The 24,650-nt window shown below is 42.5% G+C and overlaps 1 protein-coding gene across 1 annotated transcript in view; it reads left to right on the forward strand.

Moving 5' to 3' along the window:
• The window catches only part of PLCE1 (phospholipase C epsilon 1), a 315,612-nt gene that overhangs the window by 219,445 nt on the left and 71,517 nt on the right, over window positions 1-24,650 (forward strand). Inside the window, exons 5-7 of the mRNA XM_035025358.1 lie at window positions 3,448-3,593; window positions 8,239-8,497; window positions 10,349-10,554. Of these exons, the coding sequence (XP_034881249.1) occupies window positions 3,448-3,593; window positions 8,239-8,497; window positions 10,349-10,554 (611 nt within the window). The remainder of the gene's footprint in view (window positions 1-3,447; window positions 3,594-8,238; window positions 8,498-10,348; window positions 10,555-24,650) is intronic.

The raw sequence follows: 24,650 nt of genomic DNA on the forward strand, positions 1-24,650 counted from the left end.
CTTGTGTGATGCCAACCAGGTGTTTGATGTGAGGAGAGCAAGCAGTTCAGTTTGGCTAGGCCTAAGAGTACTGACAAAGGCAAGAGAGGAAGAAAAGACACGGCAGGAGAGAAGTTGTGCAGAAGTTGTAGGCAGGAACCTGGGTCGGGCCCTCAGGGGGAGCACAGAGCCTCCAGAGGAACTCTTACAGAACTGGGCTGGGGGCCAGATTCTGTCTTTATTCTGTGCTGACCATTCAAATAAGGCAAAATAGTCATTTAACATGTTCCCTATGCTTGAGTCGTAGTACTTTCTATGTATGTGATTTTTGTGTTTTTCTGTGTGAATCCAGTGTCCTGAAATTCTTTCTAAGTTGGCAACACATCCTGTTTTTCACTTAGTAAATACAACCACCATTTATGCTTTGAGGCAACATTTTTCAGTCGTTGCCAAATCCTCGTGGGGTTTTTTGGTGACATTTATTTTTCATAATTAGTGATGAAACTCTCATCACTTAATGCCCATGAAATTATGAATACATTAGGCCACAATAAGAATCATCCCTGATGTCTGTAAGCAGATGGGGTGTGTGTGTGCGTGTGTTTATGATAACAGTGCTTACATAATCCCAACAACCAGGCCCTGGGGACTCACACGCAGAGATGGAACGGCTGGTTTAAATTAGGTTTCCATGTGAAATATCGTATCGCTATTTTTTTCCTAGCATTGTGGGAAAGTATATGGAAAATGATTTGACTGATAGGAAATAAATCTGGATGCATGATCAGGACTGAGGCACAAACCATGTGGTAGTCTGCGCCTGCTCATGAAGCAGTCTCTCTGAGGGAAAATGAATTAACCCTTTCAGGCCACTAGACTAGTAAGTCATCGCAGTGTACCAGAATAGCCTGAAAGAGCTGTGACTTTCCAGAGCCACTGATTTGCAATCAGTTTCAATTTAAAAAAAAAAAAGGAGCTAAAGCCTAGAAAGAATATATTCTTTCTATGAGGTCTCAAGAATTAATGCATTTGGGTGTCTGGGGAACCATTTTAACTTTTGGGGATACATTTTTGTTTGTAAGGAGATGGGTTTGAATTTCTAGCTCAAAGAGTCAGTAATTTTATGATTCTAAGTGTTTGCTCATGGCTTCCCACAGCAGGATAGGGCTCATCAAAAGCAAATCACACGGAAGGAAGAAATGCACCAGAGCACCAATGACAAGCTTTACTGACAAAACAGTTTCTTGTTCTAGAGAGCCAGAGTCTCACAGGGTGACTTTTAACTGGGTAACCAGGTGATGAGGGGACAAGGCATGGAGACAGTGAGCAAGGAATTGCTTATAGTGCAGGAGAGGGGTTGGCTCTAGGAATCCCAGAAGGTGCCCAGCTGCTCCCAACAGCCCCAGGAGATCAGAACAAATGGTTATCTTAGCTTATCTTCTTCCCAAGAGGCTCTGAATTCCTTGCAGGATGATCTGGACTAGGAGTCTGATTCCAGATCTGTTCTCCTGATGTTGCACAAAGTCCAGAGCAGGTAGAGAGCAGAGGTGCGTGCTGGGAGCCCCCTGGGCTGGGGCTGGGCTCAGGGTGGCAGGTGGTCCATCACATACCTGTCAGCACTGCTGGCTGGTACCACAGGGTGACCCTGTCTTATCACTGAAGGTCCCTGTTGCCACTGTTTCCCTGTTGTTTCTGTGTAGGGAAAGGAAAGGGGTGTTCAGCACCTGTCTCTTCTGTTCTGCTTTTTTCATTGCTTTCATCATATTTTGGGACTCTTCTTGGCATCTTCTCCTTTTATTCCAACTCTGTGTTCAGAGGTGCTGCTCTTAACTGAGTGCTTAGAAAAACTTAATCAGTGACAAGTTTAAAAGAAACTGTCACCCCTCATCAGATAAAAGAGCACCCCACGGGGAGTCCTCATTTTGACATCAACAGGAATTGGGACCTCAGAAAATCACTTCTCCCTTGAGCCATAGATTCTTAATCTGGAAAAATGGGTTTGGACTGCCCTCTCTGATTGCTGTCAGCACTAAAGGCCATTCGTTCCTATCATTTTATCAATGGGGGACGGGCAGTTGCCATGGGTAACTGACCAAGAACTCAGTTCAGGCCTCCCTCTCCCTCAGGCCAGGGAAATGGGTTGGCCCCAGATTTCAGCACTGTTGCTGAACCAATGCAGCTCCCAGGCCATGTGAGGTCAAGACCAAGGCTTTGGTTTGTTAACAACTAGGTTTATCAGCCCAGACATTAGCCAGGATGGAGCAAGTGACTTAAATGAACACTAGTGTCCAAGCACCAAAGTATAGAGAGCAGCAAAATAACCTTAGAGAGGGGCGCCTGGGTGGCTCAGATGGTTAAGCATCTGCCTTCAGCTCAGTTCGTGATCCCAGGGTCCTGGGATTGAGCCCCGCATCGGGCTCCTGGCTCAGCAGGGAGCCTGCTTCTCCCTCTCCCTCTCCTCTCCCCCTGCTCATGCTCTCTCTCTCTCTCTGTATCTCTGTCTCAAATGAATAAATAAAAAATCTTAAAAAAATAAATAACCTTAGAGATTAAGCAGAGGATTTTGAGGCTGCATATCAGAAAGGGGGGACTTAGGAGCGGGTTATTATTAATCTTGCTGTCCATCCGTCAACTGTGTTTAAATGTATTTTTAAAACAATATTATCCTTAGGCCTTATTTTCTTATAGTCCCGTGGAATTTTATAGATCAAGAGGGAGTTTATGAATTACGTTTCTGCCTCCATATTTTCTTTTTCTTTTTTTTGCCTTTTTTTTAAATTATAATGTATTATTTGTTTCAGGGGTACAGGTCTGTGATTCATTAGTCTTACACAATTCACAGTGCTCACCATAGCACATACCCTCCCTAATGTCCATCACCCAGCCACCCCATCCCTCCCACCCCCCTCCACTCCAGCAACCCTCAGTTTGTTTCCTGAGATTAAGAATGTCTTACAGTTTGTCTCCCTCTCTGTTTTCATCTTATTTCATTTTTCCCTCCCTTCCCCTATGATCCTCTGTCTTGTTTCTCAAATTTCTCATATCAGTGAGATCATATGATACTTGTCTTTCTCTGATTGACTTATTTCGCTTAGCATAATACCCTCTAGTTCCATCCACGTCGTTGCAAATGGCAAGATTTCATTTTGATGGCTGCATAATATTCCATTGTGTATATACACCACATCTTCTTTATCCATTCATCTGTTGGTGGCTCTTTCATGGTTTTCTGCCTCCTTATTTTAAAGATGGAAGATGAAGAATATGGAGAGGTTAAATGACTTTCCCAGAATCCCATAGCAAAGCAGTGATGGAGCCTAGAGCTTCACCTCAGATCCCTCAGCTGGGGCCTTCATTTTCTAATACTAAATTGATTTTAAAAAAAGAAAAAGAGTTTTCCTGTGAAAAAAATATTCATCGAGTTTGCAGGACCTGGGTTCAGTGGATGCCCCTTTCTGCATTTTCCAGGTGAGCTCCTGGGTGACGTGGCTGATCCTCACGGCGGGCTCCATGGAGGAGAAGCGAGAAGTCTTCTCCTATTTGGTGCACGTGGCCAAGTGCTGCTGGAACATGGGCAACTACAATGCTGTCATGGAGTTCTTGGCTGGCCTCAGGTATGGAAGTAGGGAACACAGTTATCTGGATACCAGCCAAATGGCACCGAATTAATTGCCCTGGAAACCACATTTATCCAAACCAGGCAATTGGTTGCGGGTGATTGTTTGCGGGAAATACGTTATTCTTTGTTAACACCACAAACCTTGTCCCTCAAAGATACAGCAGCAGAATTCAGCCGCTGTGGCCAGTCACGATCCTAATTAGCTATATCTGCTCTGATCCCATGCTGTTGGCCACACTGGGTAAAATTATCTGGGTGCACAACTCCATCAATCCCATCGGTGACCCCCACCTGCCCTCTGTGCCCTGTAAACCCCACTGTTATCAGTCTCTTCCCAGCTCTGCCTGATGAACTGCCTCAGCACTGTAGGCTCCCATCCACCGACTGGGAATGGCTGACACTGATAACAAGCATTCAGTGTTAGCTGTTATTTTAATTGAACATTTACTATGTGTCAAGCACTGAACTATGCATCTCCTATGCATTAAGTCTTTTAATTCTCAGAGCAATTTCTTGGTCGATACTCTTATTATTCCCACATCATACAAAAAAAGAAACTAAAGTTAGGAGAAGTTAAGTCCACCTAGTATGGCTGGGATGTGAATGCAGGCAACCTTGACTTGAGAGCCGTTGCCCTTAACCTCTCATATCCTGCTCATATGCCTTCTCCCTTAAGCTAATAATAAGATCACCATCTTATCAATAAATCTCCTGCCTTACTCCCTTTCAGCTTCAGTTATCTGGCATAAAGTAACTGCCCCTCATTCTTGTGGGAGGTAATGTGGTATGGGGCAGAAGGGTATAAGTTGTTGGGTCAGATAACAAGGAATCAAATCCTGGCACCCCCATGGAATAGCTGTGTGATCTGAGCCAGTTTCTTGATCTCAGTGAGCCCTAGTTTCTTCATCTGTAAAATGGGGATGATAATAATAAAAAGCACCTACCTCCTCACACAGGATTTAGTGAGATAGTACAAAGTGTTTAGCACGCATGTTTGGCATACAGTAAGGCTCTAGAAAATGAACCTGCTGTTGTTAGTGTCTGAGATTCACCTTCCCAATGAGGGTTCTCACTATAAATAGATCTTGCTTCATAACATTATTGAGATTTTTCTCTGATTCTCCAGATCACTGCAAAGGGATTCTGGGTTGGGGGAGGAAAGGAAAATTCTCAGAGTTGGAAATTTTTTTTGTCCTTTTGAACTTTCTTAACTAAGAATAAACTCAAACGATAATGTCACTGGCATTTAAAGTGGTCATACAAATGTATCAGGCGTGGCTCAAAAGAAGGAAAAAATAGAAAGAATACTGAGAGAACAGGAGATGATTTGGATGATTGGATTCTCTTTGTGATAAATTTTCTACAAAAGACATGTGTTACTTTTCTTTAAAAAAAAAAAAAGAATGATCATATGATAAAACAATTCTATTTCAATGATGCTTATCCTGGGTGTTTGGCAAGCCGGTGTTGGCTATTGGCTGGAGACCTCGCTTCCTCTGTTCTGGATGTCATTGTCCTCACAGCATGGCAGTTGGTTTGCTCCAAAGTGAACAACAAGAAAGCAAGGCAAAAACTGCAGTGCTTTTTATGGCCTAGCCTCAGACATCACACACTGTCACTTCTAACATATAATACTGCACATAAGAGAAAAGACTGGTTGATTGTGGATGGGGTCTATACTACACCAGGAGCTGTGGATCACTGGAGGAAACAATTAGGAGTAAAAAGATTTACATAGAACAATATTTTATTCAATCATGGTATCAATTTAAAATAACCCAAATGTGGGGCGCCTGTGAGAATTGTGTCTCATTCTCCTAGGCTCATGAGCATGAATAAATCTCAGAAACATACAGCTGTGCAAGAAAAGCAGGGGCTCAGTAGGTTAAGCGTCTGCCTTCAGCTCAGGTCACGATCTCAGGGTCCTGGGAAAGAGCTCCGTATCAGGCTCTCTGCTCAGCAGGAAGCCTGCTTCTCCCTCTCTCTCTGCCCCTCCCCCAGCTTGGGCTCTCTTCTCTCTCTCTCTCTCTCTATCTGTCTCTCTGTCAAATAGATAAATAAAATCTTAAAAAAATATAAATAACCCAAATGCACATCAGTGGGGAAATGAAGGAAATAATATGATGCATCCTTACAATGGAATATTATGTAGCCACCAAAAATGATGTGTATGAAATATGTTTAGTATCATTGGAAAACAAGCAATATATAATGCATAAAAATATCTGGGAACAGGGCTGTCTTTACTTAATAACGTCAGCAATATTTATACAACATTTATAAAATATGTAGAGCAGACACCTACAAATAGAATAAATACTGGAAGGAAATATACCTAATGTTGTCTGTGGATGATAGCACTGGGGGTGGATTTTCTTTATTTTTGGTATTTTCCAGATTTTCTACAATGAACATCTAGTACCTTTATAAACATAAAAAGAAATAAAGGTTTTAAAATAGTGTCAATTATCAATCTAACAAAAATAATTTGATCTGTTCTTGCTGAGATTTGTCTTTTGCCCCCAAATCTACCATTACAACCCCATTACCCATGGAAAGAAGGATGATCCAATAATGAGAATCACGTATTCACTTTATTTATACTTCCATTTCATGCCCCAAAAAGGATTCTCACCACCTTGTAAGAAATCAGTTGTAGCTGGACTCAGTGGGGTGAAATCAGGAAACAATTTTATTTTTCTGACATCACTGTCTTTCAAACCTGCCTAATAGGCTCTTCCTCCCTCCGACTCTGGGTTATACCTTGGGAGGTCCTATAGCTTTCGCAGTCACTGATGTGGTCAGTAGCTTGTCTCATTCTCCTAGGCTCATGAGCATGAATAAATCTCAGAAACATACAGCTGTGCAAGAAAAGCAGGTTGTCTGAGTACCTACAGTGTGACACCATTTCTATAACGTTTAAAAGCACACAGACAGTTCTATAAGCTGCTTAGTGATATATACATATGTTGGGGAAGCATAAAGAATTGTAAGGGCACGAGGACGCTGAAGTACAGTTGTGGTCCCCTTCGGTGAGGGAGGGAGGAGTGCATGCTCATGGAGGAACCCACTGGGGCCTCAACTACATTATTAATGTTTTATTTTTTAAACTGAGAGGTTGGTGCCTGGGCGTTTGTCATATTGTACTTCTCTATGTCCTTTGAATGTCTTATGTATGATATAGTGATTTTTTAATCCAGTCTGATATAAATCAAAATTTCAACATCTCATTTGATTTCAAGCTTCACCCTTCCCCACATTTCACAGCTTAGTCTCAGAAACCTGCAGTAGAATGGGAGGACGGGGTTTATCTTTTCTTCCTACAGAAAAAGTGGGTGGGAGAAGAAAGAGGGAGGGAGATGGGGTGAAGAGAACAAAGGTCTCATTTGACTGGGACACTTGTAATCTGGCCTAGGTGCTCCCACAGAGAGAGATACGACGTGCTCTTAGGGTTTCTTCCTAGGTACTCCTCCTCCGTTCCCCCACCTGTTGCCCTGTAGGTACCTCCCACTGCACCGTTCGCTGGCAAGGGGCAGGGCCCCCTCAGTCCCCAGGATCCAGCTCTGGATTTCCTGCCCTCACAGGCTCTTTCTGCTAGGATCCCCTCCTTCGGCAGGCAGGTCTTTCTAGATAGTTCAGGTGCAACGACACCTCACGGTGTCCCTTCCTGACTCACAGGAAGTGCTCAGTGCTTTGCCCTCCCAGACTCTGCAAATGCAAGACAGGCCCACTGGAACCTTCAAGCAGCTCTAGGCAGCCGGTCATCTTTAGACCTTCCCAGGCAAGAGTCACACAACGGGCTCTGTGATCAACAAACTCAGGACACAGCTCAGCCTCTCCACGGAGCTCACTTGGAGCCTTCTGCCCTGGGGCTGATCCTCCTCCCTTCACATACCTCCCTCTGACAACTCTATCCAGGGAAATATCCCCTTCCTGCCTGCTCAGATCCAATTCCTCTGCACAGGCTGATGGACAGTTACAGACCACAGATGGCAGAGCAGTTTGGGTACCCTTATGACGACCTGGTGCCTCTCTTTAGGAGGTGGGGTACAATGTCACCTGTTGTTCTCAGCAGCAGTTTCATCACAGGGAAAGTCCTATTTAACATCCTGTTATGCAAATAGTATTTTAAGATAATGTCCCTCAGGATGGGCCAGTGGCTTAATGTCAAAGCTGGATTTAGTAAAAGCAGTTGTACAAAAGAGGTCAAAACAGGGTTTATGTATTTCACTGAGGGACTGGCCTAATCCAAGGATAACATTTAAAAGATCAAGAGGAGTGGATGGACCATGTTTTCTGCAGACAATCCTCCATAAATATCTGTACAAACCATATTACCCACTAGGTTTCCCTCTTGGCTACAGCTGCCAGAAAAGCTCAAACCTAGGTTCAGTGCCCACCTTCCAAAATTAACTCCTTCCACACGTGTTATTTGTATCTGTCCTACTTAATTTTGTGTTTCAGTTTCTAAAAGTAATACATCATTTGGGGAAGTAGGTGGAGATATGAGTCCTAAATAAATATTACAACATAAGGAAAACTGAGGCAAAAAGAATATATTTGCATGGAATTTAGGCTATATACTGTGGATGATATTATTTCTCCTTTTATCTAAAAAAAAAATCATTTACTTGCAATAGGTCAAGAAAAGTTTTAAAAATGTGGCAGTTTATGGACCAGTCTGACCTGGAGACCATGAGGAGCCTGAAGGACGCCATGGCTCAGCACGAATCTTCCTGCGAGTACAGGAAGGTGGTCACGCGGGCCCTGCACATACCCGGCTGTAAGGTGGTTCCCTTCTGTGGGGTGTTTCTGAAGGAGCTCTGTGAAGTACTGGATGGAGCCTCTGGCCTCATGAAGCTTTGCCCGAGGTACAATTCCCAAGAAGAAACTCTAGAGGTGAGGCCTTTCAAAATCTGAAGTGTCATTGTCACCAGAAGAGAGAGCCTGCTGAGCCTAGGTTATCCGTTGTTGCTGTTGTGTTGGGTAACACTTAGGCCCTGGGAAGTTCTGGAGAAAATAATGCCAGCTAGCACGGTTTGGGGCTTAATCTTGTTAACTTAGCTTTAATGGGGCAGTGCTTAAGTACAAGTGGAAATGGGTGTTGTTTTCTGATTTTTAAGGGATGATGGGGTTTTCTTCTCTCATTGGATGGGAATGTCTGGATGCCAAGGATAAAAGAAGTCAAGTGAGGTACGCCTGGCAGATGCTTAACGCTCATTCGGTTAAGCGTCTGCCTTTGGCTCAGGTCATGATCCTGGGGTCCTGGGATTGAGTCCCGCATTGGGCTCCTTGCTCAGCGGGGAGCCTGCTTCTCCCTCTACCTACCACTCACCCTGCTTGTGCTCTCTCTCTGACAAATAAAATAAAATTAAAAAAAAAAAAAAAAAGTCAAGTGAGAGTATTAACTTTTTGGAATTAGAGGGATAAAGCATGACGGGAGGTCAGTGCTGCCTTGCTTTCCCCCTTTGTGGGAGGATGCTGGAGAAGCTGGCCTCTCATCAAAAGACGAGCTCCAGGCTCTGATCACAGCCACCTCAGCTCTCCCAGGCCCGTGACTTTTTGTTCCTGACTCTGAGAGGGGAGAGGACCCTGTGAACTTTGACTCGGGGCATCGGGCATTGGAGAGAACCGGCTTTGAGAAACTGGAAAAAGGTGTTTAGAAATGAAAGAAGGGACTGAATTGGGGAGAACTTTCCCAAGATTTTTTTTTTCTTGGTTTCAGAAGTAAAGTTTAGTGATTCATCAGTCGCATATAACACTCAGTGCTCATTACATGAAGTGCCCTCAGTGTCCATCACCCAGTGACCTCATCCCCCCACCCTCCTCCCCTCCCCTCCCCATACCTGGCAGCCCCAACCCAAATCTAGGGTCATTCCCACTTGGCAACAGCACCACTACTGACCTCACACACACACACTCACACTCACATACCCCACCCTTCTCAGTGGCCATGAGACAACTCCTAAAACTTCAGCCTCTTCTGTGTCACCTGGGAACCAGGTCATCACCTGCTATCAGGGAGACTAACGAGCCCCTGGCAGGTACAGGCACCACTACCAGCTTGCATCTCTCTGGCTTATGCAGGAAAATAAAAGTGCACTAAATGGAGGAGAAAGCTTATAGCAAGCCCCCCAGGCTGCACCCACACCGGCTTCCTTGTATCTTAGAAGCCCGGAATGCCACATCCAGTGGCGCAGCGGGAGCTCTTATGTCGAATGGGAGGAACTTCCTGATCCTGAATACAGACCATAAGAGCTTTAAAACCATCAGGAAGCCTCTGTGCTACTATAGGATATAAGGGCAATCAAGCAAAACGTCATCCTTTCTCAGTGTTTTCCTTGGGCCCCAGGAATTTTATCTGGTTCCATAGAATAATAGACTTTTGTCATGGTTTTTCTCGATTCTCACTACCAGGATAAAACAACCCTACCCATTTTCTGTAAAGTGGCTAATCTTCTCCCTGGGGAACCTTGAAATAATATTGCTTTTTGTGTTGTAAATTCGAAATGGAGTGTTGATTCCTAGAGGAACTAAAGTTGTCTTAGTGGAAACAAGAATGGATTCTAATAACTCATGTGGTGAAACGAAAAAAATGTTTTTCCTGGAGACTCTTTCTTTTTCTTCCCATAAAATAGGCGCAAATGCCATTATTTATGACTACTGCGATTTTATTTCCCTACCCAAGTAGGTTATTTAGACATAGTACATGAAATTGCAATAACAAATTCTTGGTATGTTTTTCTGTAGTTCGTAGCTGATTACAGTGGACAAGATAATTTCTTACAACGAGTGGGACATAATGGCCTAAAGAATTCAGAGAAGGAGTCCACCGTCAACAGCATCTTTCAGATCATCAGGAGCTGCAGCCGAAGTCTGGAGGCCGAGGATGAGGACAGCCCCAGTGAAGGCAACAGCTCTAGGAAAAATTCCTTAAGGGATAAAGCACGGTGGCAGTAAGTTTTATACTTTAAAAAGAGAGATGCTCATTTTTTCTTTCTCCTACATCAGGTTGGTTTTAGGTGGACTCCTAACAAAAACCCACCACCTTCATCAGGAAGCCATGCTTTCTATTCTAACTTTACCAATTCTGAATTTGAATTCACCTTTCTAAATTGGCTGCTTTGTTCTAGAATTACTGCTCATAATTTGACTTCTTGCCACCTGTTACCTCTTTAAAGAGGACAAACTAGAGCTATCCTGTCACTTCTGAAAATTCAACAAATTATATTTTAGCATTAGAACCATGATATTTTATTTATTTCATAGCTTCTATAAAGATAGATTTTATTAATCCCTGGGAGGGGCACAGGGACGGATATTAAAATATGTTTAAATCAAATATACTGATTTATTAGGCCTGGAGTGACACCCTGAAATCGGTGCTTTTAGCGGCTCCCCCAGACTTCTGGGTGATTGTAAATCAGGTGGTTCACAGATCTCACTTCCAGAAGCACAGCTCTGCAAGGTGGCATCTGTAGCTTTATAATTATTCAGTTGCTGCAACCGCTCTTGTATCCACAGACATTGCTGCCCATCTAGACATGTGTACCCACAACCAAATGGGAAGTCCAGAAATCAGCAGTCTCAGGGCATGTGTTGTGCCTCTTCAAGGCCACACTCAAATGGCAGAGCCTGGTCCAGCTGGAGGAATCCTCTAGCGCCACCCAAAACCATTGGGTCTGCCGACTTTGACATTGTTGCCCGGAAGATTTTATCTGTAGTCAGTACTCATGGGTCATGCCTTGCAGTTGTCTTGAAGTCTTCATACACACTTGTGTACATTTATGAGACATGGTGATTTGTTTTGCAAAGCCTTCCCCGGTTGTCTCTGGGAAGGGCACGGTGTTTTTAGGAAAGAATTTCTGTGGAATTGGAGCACTGGATCTTTAGAATCTGTTGTGAACAAAAGAAATGAATGCCTTGTGTCTGAGTCCCTAATGCTGTTAAGGAGGGAGGTAAACCTATATTCCAGATTTCTCCAAAGGACCCAGATGCTCAAAGAATAATCTTACCCCAGTGTCTTGCCCCTTAAGCTGAAATGTCTCACAAGTAGCTTCTACCAGTTGTTTTTGGGTTTTTTTTTTAAGATTATCTCAAATCAAAGATTATTTGAAAGTTTTCGCACTAACTGTCGGCTGACTTTAGTAGCAATCTCTATACACAAAGAGGACCATCGACAAATAAACACATGTCTGCACAGAAAGCACCTCATAGCCATTTCCGTCCTTAATCTATGTCTACCTCTATCTGCAATTCCATGTTTATAGGTATGTAGGTATATACCTACCTCCTTCCACAAAAGATTTCGTAGATGCTTATAAGAATAAATATAAATAATTGAGGATATTAAGAGAAAAGGGAAACAGGAGAGGAAAAAGTAAAACATACTGAAGTGTATCACTTACAGTGACTAAATTTTGTTCTGAGAATTCTTAGTGACTAAAGGAAAGAGAGGATTTGATCCATGATAAGTTTCACAGTATTTGTAAGAAAAATCAGACAGATGATTTAGAGAAGAAGCATGCCTTTTCCTCATACTGAGATGACTGAATCCCTTTGTTAAATCCTGCTAGAAGAGACGCATCATCCCTCAGGAGTTCAAATAATGAATTTCGTATGGCTCTTCTTTATAACATCCTTCTCTTGGGGCTGTGTTGGGGTGGTGGTGTTACTTAAAGGTGTCAGCCTTTCTAAAGTACTTTTAGGAATACTGCCTTTGATTGAGTCTTAGAGACCTAGCCTCTGAGTTTCCCTTAACATCTTTTTTGGGGGGGTGGGTGGGGTGCTGGGGTTCCTTCAAGTGATACTTCATCCCATCACCTCTCCTGAAAGTTTTGTTTCCAATTTTCTACTCATTCCCTTGTTCCCTTTCTAATCACCATCCCAAGAATATTGCTCTTCCACTTCCCATCTTAAGTAGTCTTAGAAGGGGGAAAACCCACAAAAATGCAAATATCCTGTAAAGCCATAGTGAAATCACATTAAAAGCTATGTCCCTCAGTACCCGTAATAATTTTTTGTTTGTTTTGTTTTTTGGGCTTTTTTTGGTTTTTGTTGTTGTTGTTGTTGTTGTTGTTGTTTTTTACCCCAAGTGACTGCTCCTCTGAAAAGAACCACTGAACACAAAAGATGGGGGTAGGGATGTTTAATAGAATTCACTGAAACCATATCAGCAAGCACTGTTTCCGGGACCACCTGCCAGGATTTGGGAATCCATTCCTGAACAGAGCCCCATGTTATCATTTCCAGCACAGTGTTGTGTGTAGCAAAGGGATTTCCAGATCCCAAGACCCATAGGAACCACACTTTATTGTTGATTTGGCTGAAACAAAGACTCGATAACTAATAACCTTCAGCCCCGTTCCTGTGGCAGCTGCCTACTCGGTGAAAGTTACATCAAAGAAAGAAGTGACAATCTCATGGTCTTTGCTTCACCCAGCCTGCAGGGTTCTCTTCCAGTTTGTCTCAAATCTCTCACTACTCCTGCCAGAAAACCCATTTGAATCATTCACAGAAACCTAAAGAGTTCAAGTCTTCAGCAGAAAAGGAATAGGGTTGAGAGAATCTCAAAGTGTCAGTGGGATTGTTAGGTCAACCCGTCCAGCTCCCCTGGACAGATGAAGAAGTGGTGCCCAGAGAGGTGAACTCACTTGCCTACGTGATGCCTACTGAGCTGGGGCAAAGCCTGACAGCGTGTTCAGGGCAGGACACAGTCTTTTCTCCTACAGTGTTCAAGGCATTTCTTGACACTGTAGAGGGGCTAACCCTCAGCTTCTTTTTATTTCTAGTTCCTGTAGATTAGGAACATCTGAATTCTAAAAACACTCCAGTTAACATTTCGTACGACCTATAAAGCTCATTAATAATGACTTTTTAAATTTACCAGCACAGAGACTAAATAGCTTAGCCTGTGTGAGTACGTGTGAGTCACGGAGGCATAAGAGACACATAGAGCCCCACTGTAGGGAAATGGAAATTTGGAATATTAATATGTGTAGAGGGGCACCTGGGTGGCTCAGTCGGTTAAGCATCTGCCTTTGGTTCAGGTTGTGATATCGGGGTCCTGGGATCAAGCCCTGCGTCAGGCTCCCTGCTCAGCGGGAAGCCTGCTTCTCCTTCTCCCACTTCCCCTGCTTGTGTTCCCTCTCGCCGTGTCTCTCTCTGTCAAATAAATAAATAAAATCTTTAAAAAAAAATGTGTAGAAAAGAGTGTGTGGTCATATAGGAGCTGCAAGTTCTTAATATTGTTGTCCCTCTTTAAGATGCTATGATTTAAGAAGGGTTTGCACATTTGGAGAAATTGGATATAAGTAGATAACAAGTTCAGACAGAACCTTAGAAAGGAGGCTGCCTGAGATGATTACAGGCTCAAACTTTGTGGACACATTGCCAGCACTCTATTTATGTCACCTGGGTAGTGACTTAATCTCACTAAGCTGCAGTTTTGTCATCTGTAAAATGGGAATGGCCATAATGCTTTATAGAGTTGTTGTAAGGATGACATGAGATAAGCAATTTTACATTGTGAAAGCCACATAAATGGGGCTGTTGTAGTTAGTGGCTGCCATCACACCTTTCAGTGCTGGGGGCATCTGGGGGCCTGAGCCAAGGCATCTGGGGGCCTGAGCACTCAAGTGTGGGCACTGGGCAGCAGTCCCCATTTTAGGACCACCCTTCAGTCATGCTCTTCTTCCTTACTGGAGAGAGCCGAATTCTGTGCCTTCCTACTCCAACAATCTCCTTGAGACTCGCCTGGAAGATTATCCAATCCCACAAGGCTAGAAAATAAGGAAACTAAGCAGAAGGAAATACAGTATCTGAGAAAAAAAAAATCATATTTACCGGGATTACACACACACACACACACACACACACTCAACATGCAGGCACAAAATAATAAAATGACAGGAAACCAATTATTTTCCACAGAGGATGGTAACAGACCAGTCCCAGTCTTACAAACGCCCACCTCATAACATCCTTTAGATGAACCTGATGCTTCAGCCGGCCCAGACCTTAACATGGTGTCCTCCCACACCACCCGTGGCTTTGCTGGGATAGCTGGGACCCTCCCATTCTCTCTCTTTCCTGTCTCTACGGCCAGTACGCACCACCAGTCCAATGTCTCTGACCTGTAACAGAGAAAGCCATTTTCCCCCTGTCTGCAGAACATTCAACTGAATCCCAACTTGAAACTTGGACACCATTTCCACAGTGAAGCAACGTTTGGGTGGCTATGTTCTAGAATATTGACTTTGCAAATATAATCCAGATGATAATAATATCAGTAATATTTAACATGCCATGATTTATTGAGAGCCTACTTTTGAATAAACACTGTCCTAATACTTTACATATATTAAACTATGTAATCCTCACAACAGTTCCATTTGACTCAGGATCTTATACCTCCCAGGGCCAGGATTTAACCTCAGTCAGGCTGGCTCGGAAGCATGATGAATCATGGTCCTGTAATCATATTAACTTTGTAGGAAGTAATGAACAGTTACTAAGAAAATACATAACCAGATTGATTAATAGCCCACTTGTCCCCTCGTATGAGATTTTCATCAGGGAACATGAGAAAAATATTTATCTGTCAATTTATGGTTTCTCGCTGACCAAAGCTGCAGAACTTCTTCAGGGGGGTGGGATACAAAATTTCCTTCTCTTTCACTCCTTGGTCCTATGTCATATGACCTAAGTAGTTTCCTTCCTCGTAAACCACATCTTTGATCTTTGATGATGTTATTTGGTTCCTAAATAACCCTTTAAGTGCCATCTTACTCCTTCTTGTAAACCCACTTGAAGAAACAAATCTCCTATGTGGAAGAATTCCAAATAACTTACATAGATACTCCACCCTCTAGGAGATAGAAAATAACTCCCTACACCTTAAATGTACATGGGGATTTTCCAAAGAGGACAGTATGGAAAGGAGTTTTTAAAAAAAGAATAACTTTACAGTGGGACACGACCAACACTACCTCAGCCAGATCAACATCAACAGGGATGATATTGCTATGATATTATGAAAATGACACTTTACCTCTGTGGACTTCCTCCCCAGAACCTATAGCCCCAGTCTAATTGTGAGAAAAATATCAGGCAAGTTCTAACTGAGGGACATTCTATAAAATACCTAACAGTGCTCCTGAGAACAGTCAAGATCATTAAAAACAAGGGAAGTGTGAGAAATTGTCATATCTAAGAGGAGACTTATAGAAATATGACAACTAAATGTAATATGGTATCCTGGATAGAATCCTGGAAAAGAAAAAGACATAGGTTAAAAAACAAAACAAAACAAAAACAACTAAGGAACTCCCTAGAGTATGAACTTCAATTAATAATTTATCAGTATTGGTTTATGATTGTGTCAAATATACCATCCCAATGTAAGATGCTAATAACAGGGAAAACTGAATGTGGGGTCTACTGTCTTTGAAATTTCTCCATAAATCTAAAAGTATTCTAAAGTTAAAAGTTTTTAAAACCTAATGTATTTGGATAATTATCAAGTGAATACATGCATAACTACCCCTCAGAGTGAAAACATTGCCAGCACCCATAAACTGTTTGTTTCCTTTCTCGATTTTGTTACCACCTTTCCCCCATTGTAGTGAATTTGACAATACCACTTCCTGCTTTTCTTTATAATTATATCACTCTAATGCATTTCTAAATAATATAGTATAGTTTTGTCTGGTTTTGAAATTTACATTTACACAAATGTAACCATACAGTATGGATTCTTGTGTGTCTTGCTTAAGATATGTCCTTTTGACAGTTAGTTATGTGAGGGAAATGCTCGCAGTGGATATGCTTGCCACAGAGATCTTCAGGGTGAAACTGCCTAGAACTTGTAAGGGTGACTTTTCTCTATAAAGAAAGAAGCTGTGAGAGATATATGGGGTGTGGACTTTGGAGCAGATTCCTTTCCTCCTCTTAACAGCTGCATCATCTCAGTCACTTGCCTACAGTTTGTGCCATGAAGGTGAGCTAATATCTTTGAAAGATTCAAGAACTAGAGGAGGGGGAAAAGATGGCAGAGGAGTAGGGGACCCTATTCCAACCAGTCCCCAGAATTGAGCTGGATATCTACCAGACCACTCTGAACACCCATGAAATCAGCCTGAGATATAAGATAGATCTGGATCTCTACAAACAGAATATCACAGGCATTTGGTTTTGAGGTACAAAGCAGGGAGCCATGATTCTGCGGGCAGATATTGGAGGATAAATGGAAGGCGGAGGGAGCCATCAGGATCCTGCACCACCGGTTAACGATAGCCTCCCGCGCTAGGGACAGGGCACAGATTCGCAGACCTGTAGCGACAGGGAAAGGACTTTAGGGCAACCCCCTGGATGGAAACCCAGAGTGGCGGGGTCAGGCGTGCAAACTGGGGGCGGCTGGCAGTTTTAGAAACACAAAAGGCAGAGATGTGCCCCGACCTGGAGGTGAGGACTGGGAGCGCTGCTGAGGGGCGCACAACTCAGGATGCTGCAGTTTATAGCAGCATGGACAGAAACGGATATGGTGTGGCCTGGAGAGCTTACTGAAGAACAGACTGCAATCTCTCTGTTCTGAGGCAGAGGTTTGGAGACGATCTCTTCTGCTCTGACTCTCAGAAGAGACTCGGAAAGCCACCAGAGAACAAAAACCCCCCAAAACCGGTTTTCGCTGAGCCCATCCCCTGCCACAAGGGGCAGGGCAACTCTGCCCAAACAAGGGTTGCCTGAGTAACAGCACGTCAGGCCCCTCCTCCAGAAGACAGGCTGGGGAAACAAGAGGCCAGCAATCCTAAGGTCCCTATAAAACAGGTGCATCTTGCTTGGGTTGTGGTCAATAATTTGGACTTTATACATTCCCTCAACCACCCCTCAACAGAATGACTAGGAGGAGGAACCCCCAAAATAGGAAAGACTCAGAGACTATGATTTATGCCACAGATTTACAAATGGATATAGATATAACAAAGAAGTCGGAGATGGAATTCAGGGTAGCAATTGTGAAGACAGTAGCTAGAATGGAGAAATCGATTAATGGCAACATAGAGTCTCTAAGGACAAAATGAAAGCTGAACTGGCAGAACTTAAAAATGCTATGAATGTGATCCAATCTAATCTAGATAATCTAACAGCTAGGGTAAGTGAGGCAGAAGAACGAATTAGTGATCTAGAATACCAATTAATAGACAAGAAAGGAAAAGAGGAGACCAGGGAAAAACAACTCAGAATCCATGAAAATAGAATCAGAGAAATAAGTGACACTATGAAATGTTCCAATGTCAGAATTATTGGGATCCCTGAGGGAGTGGAGAGAGAGAGAGGACTAGAAGATATATTTGAGCAAATCGTAGCTGAGAACTTCCCTAATCTGGGGAATGAAACAAACATTTGTGTACTAGAGGCAGAGAGGACCCCTTCCAAGATCAAGGAAAACAGGCCAACACCCCGGAATGTAATAATAAAACTCGCAAATCTTAGAACAAAGGAAACCATCTTAAGGGCAGTTGGGGGGAAGAGATTCCTTACATACAGAGGGAGGAACATCAGAATAATGTCAGACCTATCCACAGAGACCTGGCAAGCCAGGAAGGGCTGGCAAGACATATTCAGGGTACTAAATGAGAAGTACATGCAGCCAAGAATACTTTATCTGGCAAGGCTGTCATTTAGGATGGATGGAGATTTGCAGAGCTTCCAAGACCAGCAGAAACTGAAAGAATATGTGACCACTAAGCCGGCCATGCAAGAAATATTAAGCGGGGTTCTATAAAAGAAGAAAGACCCCAAGAATGATATGGAACAGAAATTTACAGGGACAATCTATAAAAACAAGGTCTTCATAGGCAACATGATGACAATAAATTCATATCTTTCAATAATCACTCTCAACATGAATGGCCTAAATGCTCCCATAAAATGGCACAAGGTTGCAGACTGGATAAGACAGGACATATGCTGTCTACAAGAGACTCATTTTGAACCTAAAGATACATCCAGACTGAAAGTGAAGAGATGGAGAGCCATCTTCCATGACTACGGACCTCAAAAGAAAGCTGGGGTAGCAATTCTTACATCAGACAAGTTAGATTTTAAACTAGAGACTGTAGTTAGAGACACAGAAGGACACTATATCATTCTTAAAGGGTCTATCCAACAAGAAGATCTAACGATTGTAAATATCTACACCCCCAACATGGGAGCAGCCATCTACATAAACCAACTGTTAACCAAAATAGTCATATTGATAACAATACGTTAATTGTAGGAGACCTCAATACTCCACTCTCAGCAATAGACAGATCATCTAAGCAGAAAATCGACAAAGAAACTAGAACTTGGAATGACACACTGGAACAGATGGACCTCATAGATATATACAGAACATTCCACCCTAAAACAACAAAATACTCATTCTTCTCGAGCACACGTGGAACTTTCTCCAGAAAAGACCACATACTGGGCCACAAATCAGGTCTCAACCGATACCAAAAGATTGAGATTATTCCCTGCATATTCTCGGACCATAATGCTTTAAAACTGGAACTCAGTCACAAGAAAAAATTTGAAGAAATTCAAACACTTGGAAGCTAAAGACCCCTCTGCTCAAGAATGTTTGGGTCAACCAGGAAATCAAAGAAGAACTTAAACAACTCATGGAAACCAATGAGAATGAAAACACATCGGTCCAAAACGTATGGCATACTGCAAAGGCGGTCCTAAGGGGGGAATACGTAGCCATCCAAGCCTCACTCAAAAAAATAGAAAAATCCCGAATTCACCAAGTAACTCTACACCTTGAAGAACTAGAGAAAAAGCAACAAACGATACCTAAGCCACGCATTAGAAGAGAAATAATTAAGATTAAAGCAGAGATCAATGAATTAGAAACCAGAAACACAGTAGATCAGATCAACGAAACTAGAAGCTGGTTCTTTGAAAGAATTAATAAGATTGATAAACCACTAGCCAGATTTATCCAAAAGAAGAGAGGAAGGACCCAAATTAATAAAATTATGAATGAAAGGGGAGAGATCACAATTAACACCAAGGAAATAGAAACAATTATTAGAAATTATTATCAACAACTATATGCCAATAAACTGAGCAACCTGGATGAAATGGATGCCTTCCTGGAAACCCATAAACTCCCAAGACTGAAACAGGAAGAAATTGACAACCTGAATAGGCCAATAACCAGTAACAAGACTGAAGCAGTGATCAAAAACCTCCCAAAAAACAAGAGTCCAGGGCCTGATGGATTCCCTGGGGAATTCTACCAAACATTCAAAGAAGAAATAATACCTATTCTACTGAAGGTGTTTCAAAAAATAGAAACAGAAGGAAAGCTTCCAGACTCATTCTATGAGGCCAGCCTTACTTTAATCCCCAAACCAGGCAAAAACCCCATCAAAAAGAATTTCAGACCAATATCCCTGATGAATATGGATTCCAAAATCCTCAACAAAATCCTAGCTAACAGGATCCAACAATACATTAGAAGGATCATCCACCACGGCCAAGTGAGATTTATCCCCGGGATGCAAGGGTGGTTCAACATTTGCAAATCAATCAATGTGATAAAACACATTAATAAGAGGAGAGAGAAGAACCATATGGTCCTCTCAACTGATGCAGAAAAAGCATTTGACAAAATACAGCATCCTTTCCTGATTAAAACTCTTCAGAGTATAGGGATAGAGGGAACATTCCTCAAGTTCATAAAATCCATCTATGAAAAACCCACAGTGAATATCATCCTCAATGGAGAAAAGCCGAGAGCCTTTCCCTTAAGATCAGGAACACATTAAGGATGCCCACTCTTGCCACTATTTTTCAACACAGTACTAGAAGTCCTAGCAACAGCATTCAGACAACAAAAAGAAATAAAAGGTATTCAAATTGGCAAAGAAGAAGTCAAACTCTCTCTCTTCACAGATGACATGATACTTTATGTGGAAAATTCAAAAGACTCCACCCCCAAATTACTAGAACTCATACAGCAATTCAGTAATGTGGCAGGATACAAAATCAATGCACAGAAATCAGTTGCTTTCTTATAACAATGCAACTGTAGAAAGAGAAATGAGAGAAACTGTTCCATTTACAGTAGCACCAAAAACCATAAGATACCTTGGAATAAACCTAACCAAAGAGGTAAAGGATCTATACTCTAGGAACTATAGAACACTCGTGAAAGAAATTGAAGAAGTCACAAAAAGACGGAAAAACATTCCATGCTCATGGATCGGAAGAATAAACATTGTTAAAATGTCTATGCTACCCAGGGCAATCTATACCTTCAGTGCCATCCCGATCAAAATTCCAATGACATTTTTCAAAGTGCTGGAACAAACAATCCTAAAAGTTGTATGGAATCAGAAAAGACCCCGAATCATGAAGGAAATGTTGAAAGAGAAAAACAAAGCTGGGGCATCATGTTGCCTGATTTGAAGCTATATTACAAAGCAGTGATCACCAAGACAGCATGGTACTGGCACAAAAACAGACATATAGACCAATGGAACAGAATAGAGAGCCCAGATATGGACCCTCAATTCTATGGTCAAATAATCTTCGACAAAGCAGGAAAAAATATGCAATGGAAAAAAGACAGTCTCTTCAATAAATGGTGCTGGGAAAATTGGACAGCTATATACAGAAGAATGAAACTCAACCATTCGCTTACACCATACACAAAGATGGACTCTAAATGGATGAAAAACCTCAACGTGAGACAGGAATCCATCAAAATCCTAGAGGAGAACATCGGCCACAGCCACTTCTTTCAAGATACATCTCCAAAGGCTAGTGAAACAAAAGCAAAAATGAACTTTTGGGACTTCATCAAGATAAAAACTTCTGCACAGCAAAGGAAACAGTCAACAAAACAAAGAGGCAACCCACAGAATGGGAGAAGATACTTGCAAATGACACTACAGATAAAGGGCTGGTATCCAAGATCTATAAAGAACTTCTCAAACTCAAAACCCAAAAAACAAATAATAAAGTCCAAAAATGGGCAGAAGACATGAACAGACACTTCTCCAAAGAAGATATACAAATGACTAACAGACACATGAAAAAATGTTCATCATCATTAGCCATCAGAGGAATTCAAATCAAAACCACATTGAGATACCACCTTACACAAGTTAGAATGGCAAAAATTGACAAGGCAAGAAACAACAAATGTTGGAGAGGTTGTGGAGAAAGGGGAACCAACCCCCTTACACTGTTGGTGGGAATGCAAGTTGATACAGCCACTTTGGAAAACAATGTGGAGGTGCCTCAAAAAATTAAAAATAGACCTACCCTATGACCCAGGAATTGCTCTCCTGGGTATTTACCCCAAAGACACAGATGTAGTGAAAAGAAGGGCCATATGCACCCCAATGTTCATAGCAGTAATGTCCGCAATAACCAAACTGTGGAAAGAGCCCAGATGCCCTTCAACAGATGAATGGATAAAGAAGATGTGGTCCATATGTACAATGGAATATTACTCAGCCATCAGGAAGGATGAATACCCAACTTTTACAACAACATGGATGGGACTGGAGGAGATTATGCTAAGTGAAATAAGTCAAGCAGAGAAAGTCAATTATCATATGGTTTCAGTTATTTGTGGAACATAAGGAATAGCATGGAGGACATTAGGAGAAGGAAGGGAAAAATGAAGAGAGGGAAATTGGAAGGAGAGATGAACCATGAGAGACTATGGACTCTGAGAAACAAACTGAGGGTTTTAGAGGGGAGGGGGGTGGGGGGATGGGCTAGCCCAGTGATGGGTATTAAGGAGGGCACGTACTGCATGGAGCACTGGGTGTTGTACGAAAACAATGAATCGTGGATCACTGCATTGAAAACTGGTGATGTATTGTATGGTGACTAACATAACATAATAAAATAAAATTTAAAAAAAAAAGATATGTCCCTTTGTTGCATTGCAGTAACTATTACTATTCATTTTCATTGTTGTGCAATGCATTACATTATATGAATGCATCAAATTTTATTTATAAGTTTTATTGTTGCTGGGCATATGGATTGCTCCTAGTGTTAGCAGTGTGGCTTATCAGAAAAGGATATTCTGATCATCAGATTTGTGAAATCTCTTGTAGATTTCTTTTCTTTTTTAAGAATATCTGCTTATGGAGTGCCTGGTGGCTCAGTCATTAAGCATCTGCCTTCGGCTCAGGGTCCTGGGATCGAGCCCCACATCAGGCTCCCTGCTCAGCAGGGAGTCTGCTTCTCCCTCTCCCCCTTCTCCTGCTTGTGTTCCCTCTCTTGCTGTCTCTCTCCACAAAAATAAATAAATAAAATGGTTAAAAAAAAAAAAGAATATCTGCTTATGTGAGGCAAGGAGGAAGAACCTGCTGAAAACAGGAGTGGGATCTTACTCAGGGACCGGGATCTAGACTGAGAGTCCAAGAAGCCCAGTGCTACAGCTCATGCCTTGCCAGGAGGCAGTAGTCTGCCCAAGAGCCAAGTCCCCAAGACGATTGGATCATTCCTTCCCAGAGATGTATGGACCTGCTCCTTCTCAATTTTATCCATCACTTAGCAAGCAATGTCTATGGAACAAACAGCAGAAACCTTGATCTTAATAACAATTCTGCATGCCTTGAAAAAAATGAGTCTCCTTTGGCACATTCCTACCAAGGTGGCCATATAGGAAGGAGGCAATAAGGTCTCCCATGCCTTCCCCCCAGATCCTTCTGGACCTAACAGTCCACATTCCCAACTCAGGGAAGACAACTTGCTAAATGTTCCAAGCAGACAAGTCTTGTATGTGCACATGTGTGCACGACGAAAATCTATGGTTGAGTCAGGGAGAGCTGTTCTTGTTCATCTGGCCACCATGACTGTATTTTCCAATGAGTGTCTTTGAACTAATGGCATTTTATTTTTTAACAGAGGCACTTCTCAGGCCAGCTTATTCAGTCTTGTTCTGCCTTTTTAGTACCATTGTGTTCAGGTCACAACTTTTGGTTCTGATCAAGTAGAAGGCAGTCAAACCTAGTGACACAGGTCCCAGGGTGATGAGTCAGAGCAGACCCTGCTGAGCTGCATGACCTGGAGTGAGTGAGTTATCCCTTCTGAAGCTCAGTTTCTTCAGAGGTTAAAAAAAAAGGAAAAAAAACCTTACTTCATGAGTAGGTAAAATTAAGTGCAAATGTATGTAAAGTAACAGTTCCTGACACAAGAGGGAAAACTAATACATCATGAAGATTATTGTTGATATTAAAACACAATAACTCGGCGCCTGGGTGGCTCAGTCGGTTAGGCGACTGCCTTCGGCTCAGGTCATGATCCTGGAGTCCCAGGATCGAGTCCCGCATCGGGCTCCCCGCTCGGCGGGGAGTCTGCTTCTCCCTCTGACCCTCTTCCTTCTCCTGCTGTCTCTCATTCTCTCTCTCAAATAAATAAATAAAATCTTTAAAAAAAAAAAAAAAAGACAGAGGAGGGTCTGAGGGGAGAGCACATATCCCTGAGCGAGAGAGAGGAGAGCAGGGCCAGAAGGGAGCAGGAGGGCAGAGAGAAGAGGCATGGCTGCACTTGATTAAGAACTGCCCGGCTCTCGGGGCGCCTGGGTGGCTCAGTTGGTTAGGCGACTGCCTTCAGCTCAAGTCATGATCCTGGAGTCCCGGGATCGAGTCCCACATCGGGCTCCCTGCTCAGCAGGGAGTCTGCTTCTCCCTCTGACCCTCCTCCCTCTCATGCTCTCTGTCTCTCATTCTCTCTGTCTCAAATAAATAAATAAAATCTTTAAAAAAAAAAAAAAACCACAGTAACTTTGGACTCCTGGATGGCTCAGCAGTTAAGCACCCAACTCTTGGTTTTGGCTCATGATCTGAGGGTTGTGAGATTGAGCCCTGCATCAGGCTTTGTGCTCAGTGCAGAGTCTGCTTCAGATTCTCTCCCTCTCCCTCTGCTCACCCCCCACTCTCTCTCCCTCTCTAAAATTAAATAAATAAAATCTCAAAAAAAAATACAACAGTTTATCGAGCAGTTCCTTTCCTTAGGCCTATGGTCA

Source organism: Mirounga leonina, unplaced genomic scaffold, assembly GCF_011800145.1.
Source record: "Mirounga leonina isolate KUSES-001 unplaced genomic scaffold, KU_Mleo_1.0 Mir_114, whole genome shotgun sequence".
In the NCBI taxonomy this organism is placed as follows: Eukaryota; Metazoa; Chordata; class Mammalia; order Carnivora; family Phocidae; genus Mirounga; species Mirounga leonina.